This window comes from Scyliorhinus torazame, chromosome 19, assembly GCF_047496885.1.
Source record: "Scyliorhinus torazame isolate Kashiwa2021f chromosome 19, sScyTor2.1, whole genome shotgun sequence".
Taxonomy (NCBI): Eukaryota; Metazoa; Chordata; class Chondrichthyes; order Carcharhiniformes; family Scyliorhinidae; genus Scyliorhinus; species Scyliorhinus torazame.
The window spans coordinates 69600797-69618683 of record NC_092725.1 but is presented as its reverse complement, the minus strand read 5'-3'; the positions used below and the strand labels follow the sequence as shown (position 1 = coordinate 69618683).

The 17887-nt window shown below is 45.6% G+C and overlaps 1 protein-coding gene across 4 annotated transcripts in view; it reads left to right on the top strand.

The window, feature by feature from the left end:
• The window catches only part of ptprz1a (protein tyrosine phosphatase receptor type Z1a), a 261674-nt gene that overhangs the window by 187961 nt on the left and 55826 nt on the right, over positions 1 to 17887 (top strand). For all 4 annotated transcript variants that reach the window (XM_072484494.1, XM_072484493.1, XM_072484495.1 and 1 more), the window contains 2 exons: positions 803 to 947; positions 9524 to 9615. In XM_072484494.1, the coding sequence (XP_072340595.1) occupies positions 803 to 947; positions 9524 to 9615 (237 nt within the window). The remainder of the gene's footprint in view (positions 1 to 802; positions 948 to 9523; positions 9616 to 17887) is intronic.

Genomic DNA, 17887 nt, shown 5'->3' with positions numbered 1-17887 from the left:
TTTACAAAAAGAAAAAGAATGGAGGAGCAAGCAAAGAATTTGACAGCAAGTTACAGGCTGCATCATGAGAAAAGTGTGTGACATCTGTAGAGACAGAGACAGAGCTAATAGAAAGAGTGCAATACCTAAAAAAAAGACCTCACAAATGGAAGGAAAGTCATTTAATAATTAGAGGAATTGAGTAGGTCTTATTTTGTCCTAGAGCAAGGCAGATCAACCTCGCAAAAGGTTAACAATATTAAGCATTAGCTGAAAATGATTTATTTTCCTAATAATAGCCATTGGAAACATCTCCAGATTTTGTGATTGTAACATTGAACGCATTGCTTCAGACAAGAGGACCACTGCTAATGATCAGTTTCAATTCCAAGATCTATTGTCAGATTGAGGGACCGTCCAGTTGTGATGCAAGTTTTTTTTTACATGTTTGAAATTTTCTTCAGAAATCTAACCTTTATTTAAAACCCTAACCTCTTAAATAAGGTGAAGCTCCTCTTTCTTAGATTTCCTTCAAGATCCTTCTGCTTTGATTATGTATGGGGTAAGTTGTTTGGCTTTGTGGCACTGGACCTATGCTTTTGCTGGCTAATTGATTCTGCATTTGCCACTGCCCTTCACCTTTGCTTCTCTCCTGGTTGGCTTGAAATTGTTTGCACAGGTAAGTAATGTCACGTAAGTTATGTTTCAGACGTACAACGGAATTTAGTTACGGAACAATTAAGTTATTGTATCGTCTTGAGTATGCTTCTGGTTTGCTCATGGTGAAACTGTTTTTAACCCTGTTCCCTTTTCTACACTACAGAAGCCAGTAACAGCAGCCATGAGTCTCGTATAGGTTTGGCCGTTGGTTTAGAGACTGAAAAAAAGGCAATTATCCCTCTTGTGGTGGTGTCAGCTCTCACCTTCCTGTGTTTGATGCTGCTGGTAGCTATCCTTATATACTGGAGGTAAGTGTTTGCGAAGTCATGAAGACTCGATTAGCTGACAAATATTTGCTTGGAAACCGAGTAAGGTGAAGCTTACAAATGAGCTCCAGATCGATAAAATAAAGCAAAACTTGAAAATGTTAAAACCTTTGAACTTTTCTTTGAATGTACATGGATAGTTCTCTTCAAGTTCTTCAAAATTTAAATTGGTCTCTAAAATTAAGTGTTAACATGTTCGAAATATGTGGTATGATTGAATGGGAACATGCTTATAAGGTAAAACCTAAAAATAAAGGGCTGGATTCTCCGGTCTCCCAGCTGCCTGTTTCTCGTGGACGTGCCATTCGCTGGTGGCGGGATTCTCGCTTCCTGCCGCGGGGCAATGGGATTTCAATGTTATACTTTACACAAATTAGCCATTACAAAGCATCAAGGACAATGAGAAAATTCATCCTCACATTCTTTAATGTTGATGAAGAGGTTTAAAGACACAAATTTTACAAAATGCAATTTTGCAAAGTGATGGCAACATTAAATATGTGACTTGCCTGAATGGCTGTGGACACATACCTTTTGGCTAGTTTCACTTATATCTCCCATGCGCTCAGAGGGCGACTGCCCCAAGGTGTTGGAAGGAGCACAGTGGCCATGCTTCCTTCGGGCATCAAAGAGACACCTGTTCCAGACAGCATTTGAGCGATCATTGCAAAAGGCGAGATTCCTTATTTGTTTATTATATTTCAATAATTTTCAGAGGTTTGACACCCTCCATTAATTTCACCTTTTTATCTTGTTAAGTATCTGATTAATAGTCTGATGTTATTAGCAAGAGATTTGGCTACTGGGGATTTGTCCCTTCAGCCACAGAGGGAAGGTGCCAATGAAATGATGTGGCAGTTTGAAGAATATCAAAGGTATAACTGCTAGACTGCACGGCAATGGCTGTAAACCTGTCATCACTTATTCCCTTTTAATCGAGTGCTAATTAGCAGGAAGCTTATGTATCAACACTATGCCACAGTCTCGCTGCGGGTGGACAATTAAATGAAACAGATGGATATTTTGTGACGGGTATTGCAGTCAGTGTTTAGGAGAATATGTTTTGATAATTTTCCCCCCAGCTGCTATGCGTCAGGAATGCAGCTTTTTTTTCGTGTGTTTCCCATGACAGTTGTGAAACCAAATTTCAGGTAAAAAGCATACTCGATGGAATTTATATACAGCTGTTCCTTGAAAATGGATGTATCCGAATACAATCTGTCCAGGCAATAGTACCCGATACCAACTTGACAAAACCCACTTGGCCCGTATCAATTCGCCTATTCAAGTAGCCACTTTTTAACTGAGTTTTCACAGTCGCCCTAGTTATCCTCATAATCTTCAGTTTTAATCTTCCCCGTTCATTTCATTACTTCAAATACTAAGTGGCTGTGTGTGTTTTTTTAATTGTTCCCACGCAGAAGCTAGTCCTCGTTGTAGCGGATTCATAGTGCAAATGGCATGATTCTGCAGATGCTGAAGACCTGAAATAAGAACAGATGAAATGAAATGAAAATCGCTTATTGTCACAAGTAGACTTCGGGGGGGGGGGGCAGTGGGGACATGAAGGTACAAAAATGATTAGGTGGAGGACAGGAGATTATTGAATGGCAGGACGGTGGTGGTGCAAGACAAATGGAGGACATATAGTGAGCGATCATTGATATATTTGAGTGCCAGAAGGGGTCTAGTTACCGTAGAGGGGGAGGGAAGCAAGGGAACAAAGCAGGGAAAGCTCCACTCATGCAGATTGGCGGTGAAAGAAAAAGGCAGATTGACAACAGTGGTGAAGAAAACCCCATCAACAATCCCCAATCTGAGCGTCAGCCCTCCCCCTCCCCCATTCCTGATGCAGTGGCGTGTCCACCTGATAGTACCAGCACCTGATTTCCAGTAGAAAGAAGGAGCAGTGTTTAAGGTCTGAAATTGTTAGTCAGTGTTAAGGCCAGAGGCTGTAAAGTGTCTGATTGTGCGCCTTAACGACATAAGGTGAGGTGTTCACCTGAAGTGGTGGTGTACAGAAGATGGAAATGAGGCACAAGCACCCTCTGCCAGTTTGGTATTGGACACATAGACATTGGCAGGGGTTTGTTCTGGTAATTGGTATGGTCTTTTGATGCATTCTGAACTAACTTTATTTTTATCACTGAATACTACTTGCCTCAAGGGTATGGATACTGCCAATACATGGTAATGTCCACAGCCCTTCTGGCTGTGGTGTTCAAAATTTCTGAGCTTTAACAAGTAAGATTTGCATTTATCCCTGAGCGATATGGGGAATGTTGCTGCCATTACATTATGCACACTACTTGAGTCCAGTAATTTTAACATTCAGACCATTGTGTCATATGCCAACTCTTTGTAAGAGCTTTCCAGTTAGCCCTTCTGTCCTGGTATTTTCCCATAGCCTTGTAAATGTTCCCCTTTAACTAATTATCCTGTTCCCCTTTGAACGGGATTCTTCAATCTGTTTCCACCACTCTTTCAGCAAGTCTTTTCCAGATCACTGTGTAAAAAAAAAACATTTTGCATGTTGTTTCTGGTTCTTCTGCTCAGGACCACTTGAGAAAAGAGGGTAGGAAGGAAGCGAGGATCACTCCCTTAAGCAGACCTTGTAATCCCCACTTACCTGCATGTGCCTTTAAATGCACCAAGACACCCTTGACCCATTGTTCTGGTTTGCTGAAGTTGATTAAATTACATTATGCTTTTTTAAAATATAAATTTAGAGTACGCAATTATTTTTTTCCAGTTAAGGGGCAATTTAGCGTGGCCAATCCACCTACCCTGCACATCTTTTTGGGTTGTGGGGGTGAAACCCACGCAGACATGGCGAGAATGTTTAGCTGGTTTAGGGGCTGGTTTAGCACAGTGGGCTAAACAGCTGGCTTGTAATGCAGAACAAGGCCAGCAGCGCGGGTTCAATTCCCGTACCGACCTCCCCGAACAGGCGCCGGAATGTGGCGACTCGGGAATTTTCACAGTAACTTCATTGAAGCCTACTTGTGACAATAAGCTATTATTATTATTGTGCAAACTCCACACGGACAATGATCTGGAGCCGGGATCGAACCCGTGCCACTTAAATGACATGAGGCAAGCTTCAGCAATCTTCAGCAATCAGATTGAAATGAATATGAAATTAAAATTTTGTATTGTCACAAGTAGACTTCAAATGAAGTTACTGTGAAAAGCCCCTAGTCGCCACATTCCGGCGCCTGTTCAGGGAGGCTGGTACAGGAATTGAACCGTGCTGCTGGCCTGCCTTGGTCTGCTTTCAAAGCCAGCGATTTAGCCCTGTGCTAAACGAGCCCTTGGAATTGAAAGTACACTCGTGAGCACAGGCTGTAAACCAACAAAAACATTTATTTAACATTAGCCAGATTAACCTGCTCCCCAAGTCTAGAACTCGAAAGTTCCAGTCACTGCCTGCCATTCATTGCCATTAACATGCCAGAAAAGAGTGCACTTTGAATTTATGGGAATTGTGCTCACCACATTTGGTGGAGCTGGTGGGCATTGTCCCAGAGATAATTAGGGTAATGTGGCCTGGCTCTTCCACACATGGTGGCGGGCTGCTTTCTTGAACCACTATAGTTCATCTGGTATAGGCTCACCAACCATGTGGTGGTATTCCATTGTCTCTGCTGCCCTTGTCCGTCTGGATGATCGAGTATTCAACCCAGGCACATCTGTCAATTAGAACCAGTACCATGGGATATCAATCCCTCAACGTTTGGAATGATTGACACACGGTGGCAACAGTGTGTACCATCTACAAGATTCACTGCAGCAACTCCTTCAACAGCAGTTTCCAAACCCACAATCTCTACCACTTAGAAGGACCAGGGCAGCAGAGACAGGTGAATACCACCACGTACAAGCTTCTCTCTAAATCAAACTCCATCCTGACTTGAAACTACATAATGGTTCCGTCATTGTTGTTGGGTCAAAAACCTGGAGCTCCCTTCCTTGGTGAGCCTATACTAGTTGGACTGTAGTGGTTCAAGAGAGCAGCCAACCACCATCTTCTCAGGGCAATTAGAGGTGGACAACAAATGTTGGCCTTGTTAGTGATTCTCACAATCCAGGAAGGAATTAAAAACCACAAAAAACAATAGGGTTGCTTGATGCATTGATCTTTGTGAACTACTTAGAATGACCTGCTCAACTGGGTCCCATCAGAGATCGTGAGTAATTGAATGATGCATGCCAAGGAGTTCTAGAACTGTATGAACCTTGACCTTGTCCTGAATACAGATATTGGCCAGAATGTAATTAAATTCCATCTAGTTTATGGGAAACAACTAGCAATAACTGACATTAACTCTGTGTACTCATTGTGATCAGCAACAAAGAAGTGAACAGATCGTCCAACAAACACAAAGATCCCCTGTTTTTTGCCAGACCTTACTTAAAAGCAAGAGCAATTGTTGCCTTAGGATGGAAATCCAGTATAATTTGAGGTCTTCAGTTTTACTTTTGTAGTAATCTAGGAGGCACAAAGGTAAAAGTTAAATCAAATTTACTCTAACTCAAAAGTAAAGCCGCACCTGTGACATACAACACAAGTGTTCCAGCCAGGGACTAACAGGAACTCCCATTACGGGTCTGAGATGTATTTAAAAGCCATGAAAACAGGACCCGATACCATGGGAACTTGTCCTTCACAAGACCCACAAGGAGATCAGTGAGTGATCGCTCAGAGCCCTTGTGAGAATTACCACAACATTGCAGCTGTCACTTTCTCAAGGTACTTGGGGTAACTACAATTTCTTTTTAGGTAGAGTCAGACTTCCACACTACAGCAAGCACAGTCAAAGACAGATCACCCCATTATCGAACACCATTAAAGTCAGACAACAAACCACAGTCCATGTAAGATTACCACACTGTATTAAACATGGTCAGTCTAAAATCACCACAGTGATTTTATTACCACGGTGTGTTAAACATAGCTTCTGTCTGATTACCACTCTATATTAAACACTGTATATGTAATGTCACTACACTGTATTAAACACAGTCCATGTAAAATTCCCAAAGTGTATTCAACACGATCTGTGTAAGATTACCAGAATGTGTTAAACACGGTCTGTGTAAGATTACCAGAATGTGTTAAACACAGTCTGTGTAAGATTACCACAATGAGTTAAACACAGTCCATGTAAGATCACCACAATGAGTTAAACACAGTCCATGTAAGATCACCACAATGTGTTAAACACAGTCTGTGTAAGATTGCCACAATGAGTTAAACACAGTCCGTGTAAGATCACCACAATGTGTTAAACACAGTCTGTGTAAGATTGCCACAATGAGTTAAACACAGTCCGTGTAAGATCACCACAATGTGTTAAACACAGTCTGTGTAAGATTACCACAATGTGTGAAACACAATCTCTGTAAGATTACCACAATGAGTTAAACACAATCTGTGTAAGATTACCACAATGAGTTAAACACAGTCCGTGTAAGATCACCACAATGTGTTAAACACAGTCCGTGTAAGATCACCACAATGAGTTAAACACAGTCTGTGTAAGATTACCACAATGAGTTAAACACAGTCCGTGTAAAATCACCACAATGTGTTAAACACAATCTGTGTAAGATTACCACAATGTGTTAAACACAGTCTGTGTAAGAGTACCACAATGAGTTAAACACAGTCTGTGTAAGATCACCACAATGAGTTAAACACAGTCTGTGTAAGATCACCACAATGAGTTAAACACAATCTGTGTAAAATCACCACAATATGTTAAACACAGTCTGTGTAAGATTACCACAATATGTTAAACACAGCGGGTGTTTCTCCGGCCGTGTTGCACCCGGTGCACATCTCACTCTGCAGGAGAATCAGTGTTCGATGCTCCCGGCCTGCTCCAACAGATGTAATCTGGTTCATGTCCTCAATCAAATCTCACTGACCCCCGCCCCGCCACCCCTATTTTAAAAGCAGTCCGTGTGAGAATACCATATTTTAATTGAAGTCAGACTACAGCAACAAAAACAACTTCCATTTATAAAGTGCCTTGGGTAGAGTAAAATGTTAGATAGCACTTCACAGACAGTCAAATCGTTGCCCTAAGCTAACAATGGAGCCATTACGACAAGGTAACCATAGAGTTAGCTACCTATTCAAATAGATGACTATACCATAGCTAATACATCAGTGTAAAATCACCACCCTGTCACAAACAACTAGAAGCAAACAATCACAGTTGTATCACGACAGATCATGGATTCCCCAAACACAGTTACTTATCCTGGGCCACTGACTTTTAACAACATTTTATGCAGCATCTTGAGTAACAGGCATTCTACAGCACTTGGTGGAGGCATGAAAAAGCATTAAGATTAAGAGAAGTGGGCCAAAAATGTTAATAGGAGGGAAGAGACTCCTAGAAGAGGAGGAAGTGGTGGAAGGGCGAGGAAGGGAATTCCAGGAAATGAAAACTAGACAATTGAAAGCATGACTGCGAAGAATAGAATAAAGGGGGTGGGGTGGGAAATAAAACGTTGGTCAGCTGACCAGAGAATTTGGTGAGCAGGTTGGGTTTTTTAGGGATGGAGGAGATTGTAGAGAGGACAGGTTGAGGCCATGAGAGATTTTGTTGTGGCACGGTGGCACAGTTATTTGAACTGCTGCCTCACAGCGCCGGGGGCCCAGGTTCAATTCCGGCCTCGGGTGACTGTGTAGAGTTTGCATTTCCTCCCCATGTCTGCGTGGGTTTCCTCCGGATGCTCCGGTTTCCTTCCACAAAGATGTGCAGGTTAGGTGGATTAGCCATGCTAAAATGTCCCTTATTGTCCAAAAGGTTAGGTGGAGTTACTGGGGATTATGGGGATAGGTAGGATGCTCTTTCAGAGGGTCGGTGCAGACTCAATGGGCTGAATGGCCTCCTTCTGAACTGTAGGGATTCTATGATTCTACAAGGCTGAGAATATTAAATTTGGTCACTGTGAGTCACTGCAGATCAGCAAGGGCTATGGGTGAGTGCAATTACATGCAGGCAACAGATCTTTGGACAAGATTGAGTTTATGGAGGGTGGCTGATTAGTTAGAATGTAATAAAAATGCACCAAGATACTTCAACCAACAGCAATGAAAAAAATCTGTAAGCCCAACATTGATCTTTATTTGTGGTATTGAATTGTTTGATGATCCAAGTGTATATCCTCTTTATCCTCGGGTGAATTGTTGAGTTTGATAACTAATTCCTCCCTATATTCAGCAGAGATCACACTCGCCGCACCTGTGCTCTCGACAGTAAATATTTTTCTCACTGTCTCTAAACTCCCTCGATGCAGATACACCAGCTGTCGTCAGTGACTCATTTTGATTCTCACGTTTATCCTGTGCGAACGGGCTGGTTGCAGCATTTGTTGGGTCATTTCTAAAGTTCCTTTCATTTTCATTCGCTCATCAGAATGCTTGCGAAACTGGAGCCATCTGCCAGAAACAGCAGGCTGTTCTTCAGCTGGCTCTGAGTCACCTGTTACCTCTCCACTTTTTGCCCAGTTTTGTAAACTTAAACACAATGGCAATGTGTGAGCACAGCTGTTTTAGACACAAGAATTTTCCTCTGTGTGGGTTTTTCCAGATTCGCTAACCACTAGTTTGCCCAATTTCTTTGCATACCTATTGGAGGAGAGGTATTTTCATCCATCAGGGGCAGATCTCACAAGTGCTTAACAGTGTGAGTGACATTGTGGAGCGAGTTAGGCCATCGCCGAAGTCATTGAGAACCATTTTCTGCCTCTCCATTGTATCGTCTAAATGCTTTCATAGAATCATAGAATTTACGTACAGATGGAGGCCATTCGGCCCATCGAGTCAGCACCGGCCCTTGGAAAGAGCACCCTACCTAAGCCCACACCTCCACCCAATCCCCGCAACCCAGTGAACACACCTAATCTTTTTGGACAGTAAGGGCAATTTTAGCATGGCCAATCCACCTAACCTGCACATCTTTGGACTGTGGGAGGAAACCGGAGCACCCGGAGGAAATCCACACCGGCACGGGGAGAACGTGCAGACTCCGCACAGGCAGTGACCCAAGCCGGGAATCGAACCTGGGACCCTGGAGCTGTGAAGAAACTGTGCTAACCACTGTGCTACCGTGCCGCCCATATTCTCTGAGCGCTGCTCTCCTACATCAGATATGGGAAAATATAATTCCACTCTCTCAGAAATGGAAAGCCGGACAGCCCCAAACATTGAAGGGGAGTTTGGTAACAAGACAAGCAGCTTCCCAATGTAACAGTACGGACTCTTAGCTTGTGGTCACTCTGCTACCTTTACCTTCCTCTTTACAAAGAAGATCCTCTGCATTATTTACTCATTTCATGTTCAGAAAGTATAATGATTAAAGGCTAGACATTATAAAGTTTGCTGAGCATCTGCGCAATTGCATCAGTTTTAAAATATTAAATGCAGCGGTGTCTTCTGAAAGTTATACTTGCGTTTTTCTTTTAAGAGAATGGGTTTTGATTAAAGTTATTCTAGTGGCTGAGTTCTTCTTAAAATTTTTATTCACTCTTTTCTCCAGGAAATGTTTTCAGACTGCCCATTTTTACTTGGAAGACAATACTTCACCAAGAGTGGTATCGACGTCACAATCACCAGCTCTTCCTGTTGCAGGTAAATTCTTGCAAGTGGGTCTCCTTAATCAAACTTGTATCTTCGTTGACTAGAAATGAATCTATGTCATAGCTTTTAACATTTTTTTCTCTCTCTGTTTTGCTATTGTGCACAGTTCTTGAATTATATTCTATTGCCATTCGCCCGGTGTGGTTCTCCGGATGTTTCACCACCCACTTCAGTGAGCAGTGAATGTCGAATTCTGTGCAATTGCATCAGTTCCTCACAGTCCTTTACCCAACTTGATCAAAGATCATCATTGCTCACTGAATTGACTTCCTACATCAAAAGTTTGTGGCCGGAGCAAACGTCCATTTTCTGCGCGAGATGGGAGGAGATGTTTTAGGAATGCAAATAGGGCTCTATCCAACAGATATTAAACATGAAACATTTGATTGTTACTGTCATGATATCCATATTAACATATCATGGTGCAATCACACACACACACTGATGGACAGGTAGACAGACCAATCAAAACATACACAACATCACAGCCAATCACCAGTGACAGCACATGTACTATAAAACAGGGAACACCACAGTTCCCACTCATTCTACCAGGAGATAGCTCAGAGCACAGATCTCACAGTGTGACACTCAGACATACACCATGTGCTAAGTGCCTCTCGAAGATAGTGCTGGGGCTGGGTCCACAGGTTAACTGGTGAAGTACGAACCACAGCCAGAAGTTAATAGTTATTATTGTACAGAATAATAAAACAAAGTTGTACCATCTACAACCGTGTTGGTTCGTTTGTGTATCGGAACACCCAACACGCCATGATACCAGGTCTGGAAACTCGCCAGCGATTGTGAGACCTACCTGCACCTCTTCAGAAATCCGCCATCCTGCGCCATGGACACCATCAGCCCGCCGCAGCCGCTCCAAATAGCTGGAAATCTCGGCGTCAACTGGAAGCTGTTTAAACAGCGCTTCCAGCTCTTCTTAGAAGCCACAGACAGGGAGAATGCATCGGACACCAGGAAGATCGCCCTCCTCCTCTCCACGGCGGGGCAACACGCAATCCACATCTACAACTCCCTGGCATTCGCGGAAGGCGAGGACAAGACGAAGTACAAGATGGTCCTTCTAAAATTTGAGGAACACTTCAGCATCTAAGTGAATGAGAGCTTCGAGAGGTACCTCTTCCAGCAGCGCCTGCAGGGTAAGGATGAGCCTTTTCAATCTTTTTTGGCACCTCCATATCCTCGCGCAGTCCTGCGGCTATGAGGCCACCTCCGATTCCATGATTCGGGATCAGGTAGTTTTTGGGGTCACCTCGGACACCCTACGCCAGCAGCTCCTCAAAATAAAGAGCCTCACCCTAGCCACCACCATTGAAACCTGCGTCCTCCACGAAAATGCGATCAGCCGGTACTCCCAATTCCAGGTGGCTGAATCGGCACGGCAGGGGTCCTACGAGGCCGAGCGGGTCCAGTCGATCGAGTTCCTCACGGCCAGCGGCCCGGACGAGGGCGGCCATTTCACGCGCTTTCTGAGGCCTCCCGCGCTTGTACGCACCAAAAGAGGGGACGTCGACGCAGAGAGACGTGCTGCGCAGGCGCGCTCTACGCAGGACCGCACCGCGCATGCGTGGTGGCGCAACGAACGCCATGACGTCACGACGTGCGGCAACTGTGGATCCGCACACTTAAATCGGCAATGTCCAGCCAAAACTCGACACTGCCTCCGCTGTGGCAAGATTTACGCTGCCTGCTGTCGAGGAGCTCAACCTGCCAAGGCTCCGCAATTCCGTCAGCCTCGCAGGGACGTGTGGGCCATTCAGCCTCCATACACTGAGTCATACCAATCACATTCCGCTTAGACACTGGCGCCTCCACCAATCTCATTGCATGGTCAGCCTTCCACACCTTGAAGGTCAAACCACCGATTCGGCCATCCCACTGTCAGTTGGTCGATTACAACGGTAATGTTATTCCGGCCATGGGGTCCTGCCAGCTCGAGGTTGCACATAATTCAGACACAACCACACTGTCTTTTGAGATAGTTGGATCCTCGAAAGGACTCTCTGCAAGATCCTCCACCTCATTCAGCGGGTACACACTCTGTCTCCAGAAGGCACGTCCGATTTCCCGGATGCAGACTTTAGGGCGCAGCTCCACTCGCTCCTCGCCCACAACCAGGAGGTTTTCGAGGGCATGGGCACACTGCCCTACACTTACAGAATACGGCTCAAACCGGACGCCACCCCGGTCATTCACGCACCTCGTAGAGTCCCAGCACCACTCAAGGACCGCCTCAGGCAGCAGCTGCAGGATCTGCAGGACCAAAGAGTGCTTTCCCGGGTCACAGAGCCTACGCCATGGGTCAGCTCCATGGTGTGCGTAAAAAAGCCCTCTGGCGAGCTCCGGATCTGCATTGACCCGAAAGACCTGAACAATAACATCATGAGGGAACACTACCCCATACCCAAACAGGAAGAAATCACGAGCGAAATGGCCCGGGCTAAATTTTTTACCAAGCTTGTGAAGTACGAACCACAGCCAGAAGATAACAGTTGTTATTGTACAGAATAATAAAACCATCTACAACCGTGTTGGTTCGTTTGTGTATCGGAACACCCAACACGACAGTTACCATGGGCGAAATTCTCCTACCCGCCCCGCCACATTTCTGCCCCGACCGGCCGGCGGGAGTCTCCGTGACACCGGCCGGTCAATGGGGTTTCCCATTGTGGGGCAGCCCCACGCCGTCGGGAAACCCCCCGGCGCCGGCAAAACGGAGACTCCCGCCGGCGGAGAATGACGCCCCATGTTTCAGGCACGTTTTAATGTTGGATTTGTTCCAAAATAAAGAAAAGCAGTTCTTCCTCTCGCACATCTCGGGCAAAAGCTTGCAAATGCTGATTCTATGAAATAACAGAGAATGCTGAAGGAATGCTGCAATTTCATCAGGATCTCACTGCAGATTATGGGATAATCCATACGCTGGATATCCCATTTTGTTTTTGCTTTCCTAGTTCTCAAAACAGAGAGAGGCTTATCAGAATCGTATACGGTTATTTCAGGACCTCAATGACCCAAAGCACTCAATGAAGTGTAGTCGCTGTTGTATTGTAGAAAATGCAGCAGCCACATTCTGCACTGTAAGCTTCATAAACAGCAACGTGATCGTGCCCAGTAAATCTGTTCTTTTTTAATCGTTTGGCTGGTAAAATGACCAATATTGTCCAGAACACAGAGGACAACTCTTTTGCTCTTCTTTAATGATTGCCACAGAAAAGTTTCCATTTTTCACATTAATTTGCAAGGGACTGTCTGCAGTTCATCTTGCGAAGCAAGAAGAGGAATAGAAGAAACTGCTTGGGGACAAAAAAAAAATCAAGATTACTTATCATTTCAAATCACGTTGAATAATTATTTTTTTCTCCATGTCAACAATATTGGAACATAACTTCACTCAGCTCCAGTGAGGATAATTACAAACACACGGCATTCTCCCCATAGTGGCTCATTTGAAATGTCATCACGCAATGTGCCAGGCACGTTCTTGGAAAGAGCACCCTACCCAAGGTCAACACCTCCACCCTATCCCCATAACCCAGTAACCCCACCCAACACTAAGGGCTATTTTGGACACTAAGGACAATTTATCATGGCCAATCCACCTAACCTGCACGTCTTTGGACAGTGGGAGGAAACCGGAGCACCCGGAGGAAACCCATGCAGACACGGGGAGGACGTGCAGACTCCGCACAGACAGTGACCCAAGCCGCAATCGAACCTGGGACCCTGGAGCTGTGAAGCAATTGTGCTATCCACAATGCTACCGTGCTGCCCTCTATAGGCCAGAAGATTTTTTTTCTTTAAGGTCTTGAGTCTTTGTAATTCGCTGCCTCAAAAGATGGTGGAAGCAGAGTCTTTGAATATTTTTAAGGCAGAGCTAGAGAGATTCTTAATTAGCAAGCGGGTTAAAGGTTAACGGGCGTTAGTGGATGATTGCAATCAGATCCACCATGATCTTATTGAATGGCGGAGCAGGCTGGGGGGACTACTCCTGCTCCTAATTTGTATGTTCATATATTTCCATGTTCCATCGCTTCGTGGTGCTGATGTTTTGTTGTATTGTGTTGTATTGTGTGTATCATCAACCACAACAATTTGTATTTATTTAGCACCGTTAACGTAACAAAACGTCGCAAGGCACTTTCCAGACCTATTATGAAAGGAAATATGACATCAAGTTACATAAGGAGATAGCAGGGGAGTTGAATCTTGGTCAATGGGGTAGATTTTAAGCGTACCTTAAGGGAGGAAAGCGGGAAAGCAGAGATTTATGGAGGCAATTCTAGAACTTAAGGTCAAGGCATTTGACGGCATGAGGACAAATGGCGGAACAATTAAAATCATGGAGACATAAGAGGGCAGTGGAGCAGTACATTGTTTAGGGCAAGAGTGGGTAACGTCCCTGCCTCGGAGCCCGAAGCTCCGGGTTTGAGTCTCACCCCAGAACTTGATGGCTAAGGAAGGTGTGTTCACAACACAGCCAAGCAGTTTGAGGATCAACCTACAAAATCCTTCCAATACGTATCAATGGCAGGTGATAAGAGTGGGAGTGACTCCTAGTCAGCCATGCTTGATGCAAGTGGCACCCCTCAAGCTATATGAGGCTAGCGACCTGCTCCAGGACAAAATCCTTGCTATGGGAAGAGATAAAAGTCTGCCTTGTGTGCCACTGGGTGTGGAAAGAAAAGCAACAACACTTATTTAAGCCCACCCCTCCACCCAGGACAAGGTGTCACCAAGGTATCTCTTCCAATTATATTTACAATGTATCTCAAAGTGTTGGTGGGGCTGCAGGAAATTACAGCGACAGGGAGGCACCAAACCATGCAGAGATTTAAAAACAAGGATGAGAATTTTCAAGGCTCTGAATAAACATGAGCCAATGCTGGTCAGCGAGACCAAGCGTGATGTGTGAATGGGATTTGGTGTGACCTGGGATGTATGCAGCAGAGTTTTGGATGATCTGATCATTCCCTAAACAATGTACTGTTTATAGAGCAAAGAATGTGAGATGCTGGCCAAGAGTGCATTAGAATGGTCAGATCTGAAGCTAACAAAGGTGTGCATGAGGGTGCCTGGCAATGTTATAGATATGGAAATAGGCAGTCTTTGTGATTGTATGGATATGGTTGAAAGCTCATTCCAGTGTCACATATGGCACTGAGGTTATGAACAGCCTCAGACAGTTGCCAGAGTCAGATGGAGTTGGTAGTGTTGGATTGTGGAAGGGACAAAAGGCAATGGCTTTGCTCTTCTCAATATTTAATTGGAGAAGATTCTGCTGAGAGGATGTTAGAGAAGCAGTCTGATAATTTTGAAACAGTGGTGGGATCGAGAGTGGTGTTGCTGAGGTAAAAAAGCTGAGTTTCATCAGTGGACACGTCAAATTTGACATCTTTTTCGATGATGTCATGATGTCACCGAGAGACAGTATTTGGATGAGAAATAGGAAGGAGCCAAGGATGAGAAATACGAAGGAGCCAAGGATTGACCATTGGGAAACTCAGGAATAGAAAGGGAAGACATTGATTGTGATTCTCTGTCTACAATTAGATAACTAAGACTAGAACCAGATGAGAGCATTCCAACCAGCTGGACAACATTAAAAAAACGTTAGAGTAATATGGCGTGGTCAACTGTTTCAAAGGCTGCACGTCGATTGAGAAGGACAACAAAGGATAGTTTGCCTTGGCACCGTCACAAGGGATTGATAACAAAATCTAAATAAATTCTATGGGTGGATATAGTACTAGGAAGCATTTAAGGTTCATGCTCTCCCACGAAAGGTTGAGAAGTTGAGTTCAGTTATTCTGGTCATTTGAGACCTGGCAACAGAAAATGGCCATGATTTGTAAAAAAAAACCCAAGCAGTTAATTTTCTTCAATAAAAGGACGTGCATGCCACCATTATCTGGCATGGCCAACACGAGTCTGGTCTCGCACATAAAAATAAACCTGCCTTGACATGGTGCTGAGTGATATTGTAAACTGCTACGGTCAAGATAGCAGTGCTTGGCTGAAACCATCACTGTGATGTAAAATACCACTTGTGGTTCTCCTCAGTTGTGAGTATGTTTGATTATTTAAATTATCCAGCAAACTGAATATCCCTGGACATAATTAGTTGTGATTACTGATGTAGCGTTATAATTTGGCCTGGCAGTAATGTGTGAGTATGTATTCTGTATAAAATATAAACAGGAATAATAAGATTTGAAATTTCAGCTTTGGCTCAGCGGTTGGGCTCTGGCCTATGAGTCTGGCGGTGATGGGTTCAAGGCAGTGGCAGATTTAGAGTTAGTGGGCCATATGCACAGCTTCATTTTCGAAGTCACATGTGCACTTGGTGAAAAGGTTAACATGTACACCCATTCATCCAACATTCTTTTCTCTCTGGTGTTGACTTTAATTCCAACATCAAGTACGGTTATTTATTTTACTTTATTGGTGGTATGTGTGATTTTTATTCAGATGTGGTTCTGCAAAGTTTTCAATAAACTGAGTACGCTGCAATCAAAAGATTGAGGGCGGGATTCCCCGTAGCCCGAGGCCGAAATCGGATCGGCGATTGGGCGGAGAATGGCTTTCGATGCTGGATTCTGGGCAGGCGCCAGTTTGACGGCGGCTCGTTATGCTCCGACCCCTCCAATTCGGCGTCATCGTGCCGTGCTCCATGTGCAGTCGCAATGCCGTTGGCGTGTCGTCAGCCGGCCCACCTGTGATGCTCTGCCCTCAATGGGACGGGTTCCCGACGGCACAGGCCATGTGTGGTCCCAGCGGTCAGGAACCAAACATGTCGGCTGCGGACAGTGTCCAGAACTGCCACTCTCGTCCGGGATCCGTGCCGCTGGCTGGGGGGCTGCTGCTAGGGCTGGGCGGAATGGCCAGGAGGTGGGCTGGGGGTTGGGATGGGCGGGTTAGGGTTCCAGCACGGCCGGCGCCATCTTTTCCGGCATGACCAGTGCAGCTTGTCAGCCCTGCACATGAGCGGACCGGGACCTGGCGATTCTCTGGCCATTTGCCGTGCGACCCGCGGGTGTTCTACGTGGCACAGGTGCTAGCCACTCACCGGTACTGGAATAGGTGAGGGGTCTGCGCCGATTTTCCCGTTGTGAATCACAAATTGTCCGTTGGCACCGGCACTCAGCCGCAGGAACGGAGAATTACACCCTGAATTCTTAAACTGTACCTTGGGTCAAATATATTTATAGAACGCACTCAATATAAACTTTTTTTCCGAATACAAACTGCAGTTACATTAAAATAAATTATTTTAAGTTCTCTTAAAACACAGGCACCTTGTGCCCTCAACAATGTTCTGCATTTTCCGGAGTTAAATAACTTTAGAAAGTGACGCTTTATGTTTCCATTTGAAACTTTTTAATATCAGCTCCTGCGGATGGATTTGATTTGAGTCCATCACTGTGCTCTTCCTCCAACAGAAACTCTTTGAAACAAAATAAGTGAGAAAGCTTGCATTCAGCTAATCAGTCACTGAGTGAATATCTCTGTTTTATATTCTGACACAATTCAGTCATGGTATTGACCAATGGCAGGTGGATACTGACGGCAACTCCTCGTTGTCAGGCAGATATCTGGGGCGAAATTCTCTGGAAACAGCGCGATGTTCGCCGACTGGCGCCCAAAACGGCGCAAATCAGTCGGGCATCGCGCCGCCGCAAAGGTGCGGAATGCTCCGCATCTTTGGGGGCCGAGCCCCAACCTTAATGGGCTAGGCCGGCGCCGGACGAATTTTCGCCCCGCCAGCTGGTGGAAAAGGCCAGAGAAATGACATCTCCGTGCGGCGCATGCGCGGGTGCGTCAGCAGCCGCTGACGGCATTCCCGCGCATGCGCTGTGGAGGGAGTCTCTTCCGACTCCGCCATGGTGGAGACCGTGGCGAAGGCGGAAGGGAAAGAGGGCCCCCACGGCACAGGCCCGCCCGCGGATCGGTGGGCCCCGATCGTGGGCCCGGCAACCGTGGGGGCACCCCCCGGGGCCAGATCGCCCCTCGCCCCCCCCCAGGACCCCGGAGCCCGCCCGCGCCGCCTTGTCCCGCCGGTAAGGTAGGTGCTTTAATCTACGCCGACAGGACAGGCATTTTAGCGGCGGGACTTCGGCCCATCCGGGCCGGAGAATCGCGGGGCGTGGCCCGCCAGCCGGCGCGCCGCAATTCCCGCCCCCGCCGAATATCCGGTGGTGGAGAATTCGGCAACCGGCGGGGGCGGGATTCACGCCAGCCC